The sequence below is a fragment of the Populus euphratica genome, unplaced genomic scaffold, assembly GCF_000495115.2.
Source record: "Populus euphratica unplaced genomic scaffold, PopEup_1.0 scaffold2.1, whole genome shotgun sequence".
In the NCBI taxonomy this organism is placed as follows: Eukaryota; Viridiplantae; Streptophyta; class Magnoliopsida; order Malpighiales; family Salicaceae; genus Populus; species Populus euphratica.
In genome coordinates, this window is record NW_011499846.1 from 6,915,629 (window position 1) to 6,928,692 (window position 13,064).

The 13,064-nt window shown below is 32.3% G+C and overlaps 1 protein-coding gene across 1 annotated transcript; it reads left to right on the forward strand.

Annotated features, from left to right (window-relative positions):
- The first annotated feature begins 215 nt into the window (after positions 1–215).
- Positions 216–4,033, forward strand: WRKY47 (WRKY family transcription factor). The gene is made up of 6 exons (XM_011041817.1): positions 216–567; positions 775–849; positions 949–1,101; positions 1,850–2,194; positions 2,308–2,421; positions 2,796–4,033. The coding sequence occupies exons 1-6, from the start codon at positions 340–342 to the stop codon at positions 3,396–3,398; spliced, it is 1,518 nt and encodes a 505-aa protein (XP_011040119.1). The 5' UTR covers positions 216–339; the 3' UTR covers positions 3,399–4,033.
- The last annotated feature ends 9,031 nt before the right edge of the window (positions 4,034–13,064 follow it).

Consider the following 13,064-nt stretch of genomic DNA (forward strand, 5'->3'; position numbering starts at 1 on the left):
TAATAATATTTCGCAAATCTAGTTACCCTACTTATCCATCACACTGCCATGTAGTTACTGTGTCATGTTACAAGTTGCACGGCTGCAGCATGCTCCCCCTCTCATATGGTGCCACGTGATCCTGACACAACAGAGACGTCACCGATCCCGCGAAAATAACGGCTGGGTCTTCTCTCAGGTACTTGTAATTATATTCTGGATCCGTCCCATCTCTAGTCTCCTAGTCTTTTTATTTATTTATTTTCTAACAAAACAATACAAATACCTCTCGTTGAAAAGCCTATTCAACTACTACGCTCACAATATCTAATTTGTTTCTCCCTCTCTGTCGTTTAACTCATGGATAAACAAGGCCGTGAATTGGTGTTCTTCCACTCCGGTGACTTTCTCCGGCAAAACCCAGGTGTTTCCGATCACTCAAATGACAGTTCGAGTGATCATACCAGGCCCATAATCAAAGAAGTTGACTTCTTTTCTACTGATAGGACTAGCGAATTTCCAGGTACTGATCAAGAGAAGAAGATTAGTACTATTGGATCATCAAGTCTAGTTGATTCTAGCATAAACGTAAGGTTTTCTTTATTATGTCTATCTAGCTCTTGATTTGTTTCTTTCCTCCTACTTTTTTCACTCGCTTTTAATGTGTCACTTGCCAAAGGTTAGGTTTTGAAGGCCATGGCCATGATGCTTTATTTACTATTTACCAATATTTGTATGTAGGAGGTGTTTCATACTTGTGTTCACTTGTTATTGACTTAATTTATTGTGTTACAGACCGGATTGAATCTGTTAACTTCAAGTTCCGGGATTTCAATAATAGCAAATGTCAAGAACCCCGATAATGATGAAGTGAGTTTTCACTTTAATACTTACAGAGTCTTTTGTGTTTCCGATGACATTAATTCAAAGGATTTTGGATTTCTTAAGTAAGGGGATTTGGCTTTGCAGCTGAGTGGACTGCAAGGAGAGTTAGAGAGACTGCATGATGAGAATAAGAAGCTGAGAAGCTTGTTGGATCAGATTACCAAAAGTTACAAGGACCTGCAAGCCCAATTAATCATGGCAACGCAAAAACAGACACAAGGGAATCGGATAGAGCAGGTGATTGATTAATTTGCTTAAATCAGTTACGTGTGAATACACACGCACACGCACACACGAACTCCTAGAATGGTGAGATATATAATTAATCAATTTGCAATTAATTAAGGGCCCGTTTTATCTATAAAAAATGAGTAACGTGCTTCCCTTAAATTGGAAATCAAGTGCGATTACTTGATCGAGTATCACCTTTTCAATATCTCAGTAGACATGTTTTAGGCCATTTCTGTTCCAAAACCACCTAGCTGGATAGGTTGATAACGAGACAGTTCCAAGTTTCTTCACACATCTTAAATAGGTAATTTCTATTTGCCAATCATCGAACTTGCTTCCATATGATCATGTGTTTGCAGGGGTGATACACCTTAAAGATTTGTCCCAGATCTTTTTGATACTGGGATCACGAGCCTCAGCCTGTAATCTGCCTCGCGGTGATTGCAGTTGATTATATATATAAGATGTTCCATTGCGGATACCTATAAAGAGAATACTACTGCCTTTCCTTTTCCTTTTCCTTTTCTTTTTTTCGCTTGGGCTGCGCCCCCCCGCGCTAGTTAAGAAGCATGGTATTCATTGGATGCAACCAGATGGTCCAAAACTTGAATCTCTCGTTAATTTAGATATCCAATTTATCTTCACTTAATGGGATATGAGCAAAATATGAGGATCAGTTTTTTTCTCGTAAATGGTTGGCGGAACTCTTTGATATCTTTTTCATTGCATTGAATCATTTTAATGTTTGATGCAGAAACGGGAGCTAAATGACACACCAGGTTCCATAATGTCAGCTCAACATTTAGTGGACCCACGGCCAAGGCCATCTGTCACTTTAGATGTCAATGATCCTTCGGTATCCGACGACAAAACGCAAGAAGTTTTGGTCTCTTCAACAAATACAGTGGGAACGAAGTCTCAAATGTTAGGGAAACGAGCTTCAATTGAGGATGGCCTTGATCAAACATCCCAGAGCTGGGGATCCCCTAAAAGTCCAAAACTAGAACATGAGAAGCCTGATGAGCCTGATGAGCAAATACCAGAGGTGCCTTTCAGGAAGGCTAGAGTGTCCGTTCGAGCAAGATCGGATGCCCCTTTGGTGAGCAATAATTTACATTTATTAAAAAAATTATTATACATTTCTGTGCTGCAAAGTAATCACAATTTAAATGAATTAATCGGATCAGTGAATTTTTGGGTTTAAATATTTAGATAAGCGATGGATGCCAGTGGAGGAAGTATGGTCAAAAGATGGCCAAAGGTAACCCTTGTCCCCGTGCCTACTATCGTTGCACCATGGCTGTTGGATGCCCGGTCCGCAAGCAGGTAAATAAGTGTCAGCAACAAATTGATTAATACAACGACTTTCAACTTTCAATAATTAATGTTATGACGGTGCGGGTTACTTCATCGTGTTCACTTATTGGTCAATAAATACTGATAGTCGGTATTGGTAAGCTGTATTTTCTTTTAGTATATGATAAATTACATTTCTTGTAGGCTTAATAACTAATGGCGGACCATCTAAATGGATTTTTTTTTTAATTTTCCCATTTCCTTCTAAATTAAACAGACCATAAAGTTAAGAATACAATTTTTTTTTGGTGATCTAGCTGTATTCTGACTTCAATTATATATTGATCAACCGTTGAGGTTGGATCGCTGGTTTACTGATATTTTTCATGTTTTTATTTTAACAGGTGCAAAGATGTGCAGAAGACAAGACCATTCTCATTACGACATATGAAGGAAACCACAACCACCCTCTTCCCCCAGCAGCTACAGCTATGGCAAGTACTACCTCAGCTGCGGCAGCGATGCTCCTTTCAGGTTCAACCACTAGCAAAGAAGGCCTGTCATCAAGTAGTAGCTTCTACCCTTCTTTTCCGTACGCATCAACAATGGCTACCCTATCTGCTTCTGCACCATTTCCCACTATAACCCTGGACTTGACGCAAGGCCCAAACACTACAATGCCATTTCACCGCACCTCTCCTTCTCCAGCCACTTTCCCTCTTCCTTTGCATGGCTTCCCACAACTCCTAGGGCACCCACTTTATGCCTCTCCTAAATTACCTGCAATTCCATCCGTGCAATTAGGGCAGCGGCATGCTTCAATGGTTGAGACAGTTACCGCAGCCATTGCTTCTGACCCAAACTTCACAGCAGCCTTAGCAGCAGCTATCTCAACATTTATGGGTACACCAAGGGGTAGTGATGGGGCTACCAACCATAATGCACCTAGTGGAATACCTGGATCTCCACAGCTTCCTCAATCTTGCACAACCTTTTCCACCAACTAGGGTTACCACCGTCTGCGGCTATGGCCTTCAATAAGGTGCATGCCCTAGTCTGTTATTTCACTTTTTCCCAAAATCTTAGGAGTTATACTCGGCTTTTGAGAGGATTGAAGAAACAGTGAGATGTTAAAATTAAGAAGCTTGAAGTCATGGGTTGTCCAACAAATTACTAAGAATGATGTTTTCCAGCAACCTTGGATGTGCATTTTGAGAAGCTTCTAGCTTTGGTTTTAAGGTATCGCTGATTCAGCTTGTTTGGAGTGTTGTTATGATCAATTAGTACTTTATTGTTACTGCAAGTTGGGCTGATAGATAAATTTTGACATATACAGATAAGCTGAAAAAGGAGATAAAATAAAATAGGATATATATATATATATATATATATTATTTGTGTAAAGTAATCTATACCTTGATTAATCTATTAATTGTCGGTGGAGATAAATTTTTAGAGTGTTGTTACTTGGAGTTGTGAGCTTTGAAAAGCTTAGAGTGGGGTGTAAGAATGAATTTGTGTACATGATGTAAATGTGATGTATTTGAAGATTAGGATAAAATATATTAATGATTATGTACAGAAACAAAGCTCAATGAACATTAAAACACAGTTTATGATGGAGAGATTTTGCATGCTTGAATTTATGCAGGCTAAGTTCATAATTAGCATGTATAGCTTTTTCCAAATATACCATTCTTTCATAAGGTAAGGAATTCATGGTTCCACTCATTTGAGCTGATCAAGGTGTCTCTTTCCTCTGATTAATTGATGGAAGTTTGAGGTTTAATTAAAGAGAAGCCTGCTAAATTAATCTCCTGTGTACTTCGTCTTCTGGAAAGCACTTTAGAGACCGCCGTGTTCAAGCTTATAGGTATGGTATGGACCAGCTCCCAGCCGAGAGCCATCCCAAATTTCATCTTACTTTAATCAAGTAGTCTCCTAAAAACAGCTCAGTAGTTAGAATTAAGTCTTCATATTATCTAAAATATTAGGTTCTGTAATCTTAAGATATATATAAACAGCAACTTAAAGAAATGGGAGAGAGGGTTGATTAAAAAAACATGGCAGAAGATTATCCTCTGTACGTATTAGTGCCCTAATATGAAACTTTCCATTGACACACGACAAAAATTAAATTAAAATAAAATAAATCATAAACTTAATTCAACCGTACTTTTCTTTTGAAAGACAATTGATTTATAGCGTCTTTTGAGGAAAGGAAAGTTATGGACAAACGTTGCACCACTGGCAGGGCAACATGTTAGAGAGCAAAATCAAAACAGACCTCTAGTCATTCTGAAGACAAACTATATATACAAATGCAGAAAACAAATTAAGGCCAAATTTAGGCCAATGCTTGCGAAGGAATAAAATTGAAGAGAATCATCACCGGAGAAGCTGCAGCCGCGAGATCTAGCTAAAAAAGGTGGCATGGTAAAAGTAGAGCCCTTGGAAGCAAAACTGACAGAGACCAATATCCACATGAAGAAAGCTCTTGCAGCTACAAGAGGAACCAGTAGCAAGGCTTCATGATAAGACACTGCCGAAGAAACTAATTGCAGTCATGCATATACAGGGGCCTGTACAGCGAAAAAAATAATGAACTACAAAAACATCCAATAATCAGGACAATACAGGAGTTCGGCTTGGTTGACAGGCATTCATTTTTTTATTTTAATAAATTTTAGTGTAAAGAATTTTACGGGCTGGGGTTGTAAATGATTTTATTTTATTTCATTTTTAGCAGATAGTCTAACTGAATTAATTCTGTCTCTTTTGGGAAGGTGCCAATATTTTGTATAAGACAAATTCTCCTTGTAGTATGGTGAAATACAATTGCGTTCCTTGGTAAAGTTACACAAGTCCCATGTTAATGTTTGTTTCCCATGGAATTTAACAAGACCTAAAAGTAACAATTGTGTTAAGTTTTTTCTTAAATTATAGGTATACGTGAGAAAAGTAATACTCTTATATTTAATTTATATAAAGACATAAACTTGTTATATTTTAGGGTAAGATTTATTTATAAATGTTTTCATACTCTATACTTTGGTGGTCACAAAGAGAAGATAAAAAATGATTTTTGGGTTGCTTTGAGATTTTAGATGAGAGAGTAATTTTATGATACTTTTTATAATCTCTTATGTTTTTATCATGAATCTCTTTGATCATTTCATCAATAAAGTAGGTCTAAATTACTCAAACACGTCAATTCTGATGGAGTTTTGAAAATTTAATTGTATTACTACTCAATTTTGAAAGATTTTGCACACATAGATTGCAAGTGTTTGTATGGAAAATAAATAAACATTTACAAAGGCTATTTCAAGTAAGTATCCTAGAATTAAGGCTATCAATTATAAAGTAAAAACAAGAATACAATAATTGTTACACCATTGAATTAAGGCTAAGAATTTGCAATATTTTTAGTTGTGTGATTTGAGGATTTTTCATGATTTGAGGACCCTTTTATTATACACCTTTGTAAGATTGAGCTGCATGAGATAAGTCAATCTTGTCTCTTAAATTTTTTATCCTTTTTCATGAAAGAGCTTTTGCTAGTAGATCAACTAGCAGGTATTGTGTGTTAACATAATGGACATTGATGATTCCATATTGTACCATATTTCGAACAAAGTATAGGTCAATATGAATATGTTTCATTCAAGAGTGTTTTATAAGATTAAAACTTAGATATGTCACCCCTAAGTTATCACATAGCAACTTAGGTTGTCCACGTAATGGCAAGTCAAGCTCTTTGAATAATAAGAGAAGTCAAGATGTCTTTGAAACTGCATTAACAAGTGCTCTATATTTCATTTTAGTAGATGAATATGCTATTACTCTTTGCTTCTTTGAACACTAGGAGATATGATTGACACCAAGAAACCTGATACATGTTTATGTGGATGTCCTGTCATCATAGTTACTCGTCCAATCTGTATTAAAGTATGTAATGAGTTCAAATCTAGATTTTTTTCCTAATGTGAATTCCATAAAAGATAGTTTGCTTTAAATAACAAAGAAGTTGTTTAACAGTTGTCCAATGTGTCATTATAAGCTTGTGCTTAAATTGTGAAAGTTTATATACTAAGAAAAAGATATCAGGATGTGTGAGTGACATGTATTGAAGGCCCCGATAAAACTTATAAAATTTGTACTATTTGTGGGTGAAGAACCATCAACCAATTTGAGGGATATGTTAGTTGACAACAACATAAAGATATTTTTTACACCAATCATATTGGTTTTAAGTAGAACATCTTCAATATACTTGTGTGTTGGGATAAAAAAATGCCAAAATTTGTTGAAATAAACTTCATTTTCAAGAAAAAAAAGTTGCCTCATATCTTTTAAAGAAAATCGATTGCCAAGTTAAGTAATAATCTCAAACATAAAAAAAGTGTTATTACTAGTGATAACCAAATCATCCATATATACTAATAAATAGCATGTAACAAAATTCTAACTCTATATGAAAATAAGTAACTTATTTATGGAGTTATGAAAGCCAAGACCTATAATTGCTAGTTTATAAACTAAAGACTAAGCTTTTAGGGCCTATTTAAAGCCATATATGACTTTACGTAACTTGCAAATATGATTTGGCTAGTGGTTGTACCATGGATATCGTCCTAGTCAATTTTTCATATAAAAAAACATTGTTGACATCTAATTATCTTAATAACCACCTTATGCAATATTGCCACTATCAGGACAGTTCTAATCATAACAGGTTTCATAATCGAGGTAAAAGTTTCTTTGTATTTAGCCTTTTATGTTAGTGAAAGCCTTTAGTGACAAGCTTCACTTTAAAACAACCAACTGACCCATCCAATTTATTTTTATTTCACATGAAATACCCATTTTTCCTTAACAAGATTGCAATTTATGGGTAAGGAAATAAGGCTCCATGTACCATAATACAGAGGGAAATAAGTTCATCTGACATAGCTTGTCTCTAATAAGGATTGCGGAGTGCTTGGGCTATACATGTTGGTTTAATAATTGGTAAGAATGAGTGTTTGGTCATAAAATTTTATTGTTTGGGTTTATGAATGTTATTCATTGACTAATTGGTCATTATATGGGTTCAATAAGAATCAGATAGAGGTGGATCAATGTGATATGCATATTGAACTATCATGCTTTTTTAGGCTTAAGTGGCACGTGAGGGTAAAGAAAAAGGAAAATATTGACGTGATTAAGAGGAATTATAGCATGAATTTAAGAATTGTATATCTTGAAAAATAAAAGAAAAGGAGGTGGAGCCGCTACCTAAAGATGATGCGGAAATGGTGCTACCTCTTGATGTAACTGGTGGCGATTCTAACAAAGATTACATAGTGATAAGTGGCATAACTATCATGGATAAAGAACATAAAGTTGGTTCATGTTTTTCAATCTAGTAAAAAGAAGGATTTTTTGGGTTTTTTTCTAATAAACCATGCCTAAATAGATGAAGTTTTTGGGTTTTGGGGTTAAGGCATTTATATGCATTTTGAGTTGGGAAAAGCCTACAAATAGACATGTAATTACCTTAGGTTGCAACTTATTTATGTTATGAGGCCTGATGAAAGGGAAATATAAGTAGCCAAATCTTTTTAGCTTAAGGTAGTTTGGTGGTTAATGAAATAATACTTTAAAGGATGATTTGTAATGTAAGAGGGGTATTAGTTATTTGTTTATAAGGTAGGCTGTTGTTGAAAAAATATAAGGTCAATAGGAAAGAGCTAAAGATGTATCATATAAAAAGGTAAGACCTATTTTTACCAAATGACAGTAAAAATGGTTGGATACACCATTCTATTGTGGCATGTGAGAAGCAGTAGTGTAATGACCGATACCATGCGTGGAAAACTATTTATTTAAAGCAACAAATTCACCACCATTATTTGAGTAGATACTTTTTATTTTTTTTATTGAAATCAATTTTTGACAAAATACTTAAATTGAGAAAATATTATGCTAACCCTAGATTTCATTTCATCAGATAAAATAAGATATATTTTGTAAAATGATCTATCAAAATCAAATAATACCTTGAGCCATCAATGCTAATTGAATTTGAGGGACCCCAAACATTACTGTAAATTAAATCAAGTAAGGTATGACTTTGAAAACTATTTGTCTGAAATAGTTGTTTGTATGCTTTATTAATTGAACATGAGGTACAAAGATGAGAGCCATGTTCTTCTCTTTTTATTACAAATGAAAAACTTGTAATAAGGTGACAATTAATTTTTTAAGATGGTTGTCCAAGATATTTGTGCCACCCATCTATTTATGTTCATTCATGCACATTTACAACCATTTTAGTAGAAGTCTTCTCCAATGATTTTAGGAGAGTGTAAACATCATTTTTATAAGTGCCTTTGAGTAGAATCGTCCTCATAATTTGATTCTTACTAAGAAAAAACAAGGGATGTATTTCAACAAAAACATTGTTTTATGAGGTAAATTGATAGGCTATAATGATTTTTTTTCTATATTAGAAATACAAAAGGTGTCTTTTAATTGAAAAGTACACGTGAGAGATTTGAGATCAAGTGAACCAATGTGGGACATAGGCAAACCTAAATCGTCACTTATGATAACTTCATCAATATCATTGTATTTAAAGTGAACAAATAAATTGACCAAATCACCAATGATGTTGTGCGAAGCCTTTAAATCAATAAGATATTTTATGTCATTTGGATGTGAAATTGTAGCATAATTGAGAGTGTACTTGCACTTTTTATAAAATATAGATAATATTTGGAATTGTGGCCTAACTCTTTATAAAATTAACACTTTAGAGTGTACTTGCACTACCTATTAATTTTTTTCATATTATTTATGCCTCTAGATTGATAATGAGAGTTATGAGTAGAGTCTTGCCGTGAAGAGCCATCATTTTGACTAAACCAATTTTTTGAATAACCTTTATAGTTTTGGCCACAAAATGAAAATCTAGGTTGGCGATTTAAGTTGTTGGCTGACATAATCAATTGTTAATTTATGATTTCAAAGCGAAAGAGGTTGGTATCATACCTAATAAAAAGATCATAAAGTTCCTCAAATGCTAATATCTTTTCTCTTACACATTTGGGTGTTATGATTTGATGGAATTCATTTTCCATTCCATTGAGGATGTTCAAGGTTAAATCATCCTCTATAATAGGGTATTAACAGGAAAGATTTAATCTATTAGAGTCTTTACTGTATGTGTGTATTCTTGCACTGCCTAATTTCATTTCTTAATCATTATGAGTTTCTCTTTTAACTGTATTGCTCGAGTGCAAGATTTTCTCGTATATATAATATGAAAATTTTGCCATGCTTGTTGAGATAGTTTTGCAGTAGAAATAAATAGGGTGACTATAAGTGCATTAGATGCTAAAATGGCATTTAGGATAAGTTTATCTCATCTTATCCAATGAGTATTTTGGGGATTGGTAATAGAGATATGGAGTAGATATAAGTAATAATTATCACATGTGACATAATCAAGTAGGTTATATCCAAGTATAAAGGCTTTAAATTGGGCATGCCATGGAAAAAATATTGATGGTGTGAGTTTTTTTTTATTTGAGTAGATATATTAAGTGCAATAAGAGGGTTATTTGTTAGGGATAATGGAATGGAAATCAAATGGCGAGGGTTTTTATGGATTAATATCGAGTTCTTGTAAGAGGAAAGGGCTTTTGATATGGTAGAGTTTTGAAATTTTAACTACATTATTACTCAATTTTGAAAGATGTTTCGCACATATAGATTACAAGTGTTTGTATAAACAATAAATAGAAATTTACAGAGGCTATTTTAAGTAAGTATCCTAGAATCAAAGTTGTCGGTTATAGAGTAAAAACATAAAATAGTAGGCTCTTCTTTTACATTGTCTTTTTGGTTCCTAAATACTTTTTCAATAAATTAAAAAGAAATTCAATCATCTTTTTATATTTTATTTTATCTCAAGAAAATAATATTTCATGAGAATTAAATTAGTGATTGATTATAGATCAAATTTATCAAATAATAACACCAATATCATAAAACACCTTAAAAAAACCCAAATTATAACAAAATAAGCAATAGAATCAAACCTTCACACCAAAGAATATATTTGTTGTAATAGATTTTCTTTCTATAATGCAAATCCATAACCTAGATTAGCATGGAAACTTGCTCAAAGTTTAAATTCTCTAAAATGTTTTTACACCTCCATCTTTTTTTTTTTGTCAATTCTCATATAATAATAAAAAAAGAAAGAAAATCTATCTAAATATCAAATCAATTATGATATGTACCATTCAAACTTCATTTAGATCCAGGCAAAGCTTCTCCTCTTAAACAAATTATGCATAGGTGGGCTTGTGAGATTGGGGATGTCATTTAAAAAAAAAATGTAGTTAGTTTATATAAATATGGGAATTTGGCAGCCCTAATCTTTATTATGCTCCTCTACAATCTCTTATTATGCTTAAATGATATAATTAATCTAATTTGCCTCTTTCTCTCTCTTTCTCTCTCTAATGTTAATGAACTATAGATGTTACTATTAAAATTCTAACACCTATGATCCTTGGTAAGATTTCATTTTTCTTTTTTAGTTAGAATTTAAATGATTTTTTAAAAAAGCAAAGTTTAACAACAATAATTGCCAGATTAAGTTTCAAAATCTATTATAGCTAGAAGGTTAATGGGTTATCAACCATAAAAAGCCAATTGGATGTTTAAAAAAATATCAAATGTGATACAAATTTATGAACTTTCTTTATTGATAAAAAAAAAAAAAACCTTATTGACTTGTATAGCTAATGAAGGAGACTCAAAACATTCTAAGAATATAGAATTTTAAATTAGATTGATAAATATAGATAAGTTTAAACCATGACAAATAAAAGTTTTAGGGATGACATGAAAAGTGCTTATAAAGGCTAACTTGAACAAGACAGTACTTAAAATTTCATATTTTTTTACAAAATAGTTGTTGTTAAAGCTCACATATTGACCAACTTTTAACTCTTAAATTGAAGCAATTCAAAATGAAATGTTATGGCTGATTAGCTTAAACATCTAGTAAATTAGACTTATAATCTCGTTATATCTCTATAATTCTTTATTATTTCAAGTTAGAGATTTCACCTCAAAGGAAAAATCAAAAGTATTCATATAAAACATCATATAATTCATAAACAAAATGATAAGTGAAAGGATTGCCACTGATTGGTTTCAAATCTAAGAGTTGCACTCTTAGGTCAATTTCAAAAGTTCTTTTATTTATTCTTAACATTAATGAGTAGTAGTTGTTAAATAAGACATCAATTTTTTTAATGTTAATAGAGAGTTATTTCACTTTATTCTATGATCTTAGGTTGAATTGATGCTTATTAATAATCATAGAATGAGAAGTTTCAAGTTAAGACATTGTTTCTAAACCCTTAGATTATTAAAGTTAATGCTTGAGATAATTGAGGACCATCCATTTATATCATTATTTGGTATACTTAAAAGATTGTTTTCAAGTAACCATTAAAGGCATCTCCATTGTTAAATCAAACGAATAATGAATTGTGAATGTTTTATTTGATGGAGTATAAAACTCATCTAGTACTGGCCCAATAGGCCAACACTGACCATCCTTTTAAGTCAAACTCTGCAAATTATGAATAAGTCCAGCAAACAAGTAATGTTAGCTCGTTCTAAAGAAATGGATTTGCTAGGGATAAAAAAGAGATGTCAAAAGGAAAGAAAAGAAAAGGAGTTAAGGAATGGGAAAAAAAGAAAAAAAAAGAGTTAAAGAATGGGGAAAAAAAAACTTAATTGATTTAAAGAGATGCATAATATTAGAAAAATAGGAAGCATTCTTGTATTTTTAACCTCATTTATTCTATTTTTAGGGATAAATTATAGTTTATATTTGGTAGATCGCACATATTCTGTTTATATATTTTGTATTTAATGGAACAATATGTGCATGAGTTATTAAATTTCACCTATATTTGGTCTTTCTATTTTCTAATATCATGAAACTAGATTTTTGTTTATACTACACCACCGTCAATTTTTGTCTAACAAAAAAAGATATTCAAACGATGATAACTTAAGTGAACATGAGTTAACTTGACTAGTTCATGATCTAGGATAACCCCAGAGGAAGGAAAGAAAAAAAAAATATAAAGCTCAAGGTCTAACAAAGCTAATTTCAAAGGATAATACTGTAAAAAAGTATAATTAAAAAAAATATAAAAGAAAAAAACCTAAGTCAACCTAGGTTCACTCTACTAATCCATAACTCACAACATAAGATTGGGGTAAGAAAATTATTTTTATCTAAAAGGACCTAGAAAATAGGATCAAAACTAAATATATAAATAAAACATTGATAGGTTAACCTCAAAGCCTATGACTTGAGATAACTCTATAGAAAAAAATATAAAAAAAATAAGAAATCCCATGATCTAATAACCCAATATCAGATGATGGAATTAAAAATATTAAGAATATTAAAAAAATATATAAAACAACTCATGTTAACTCGACTAACATACAACTCGAGAGAAAGAAAAGGAAAAAATAAAAAGCTTAAGATCCAATAACCTAATGTGAATGGATAAAATTATATATATCTATATATATAAGATCAAATTTAATATAAAAAATAAAAAATTCAGGTAAATAAGTCA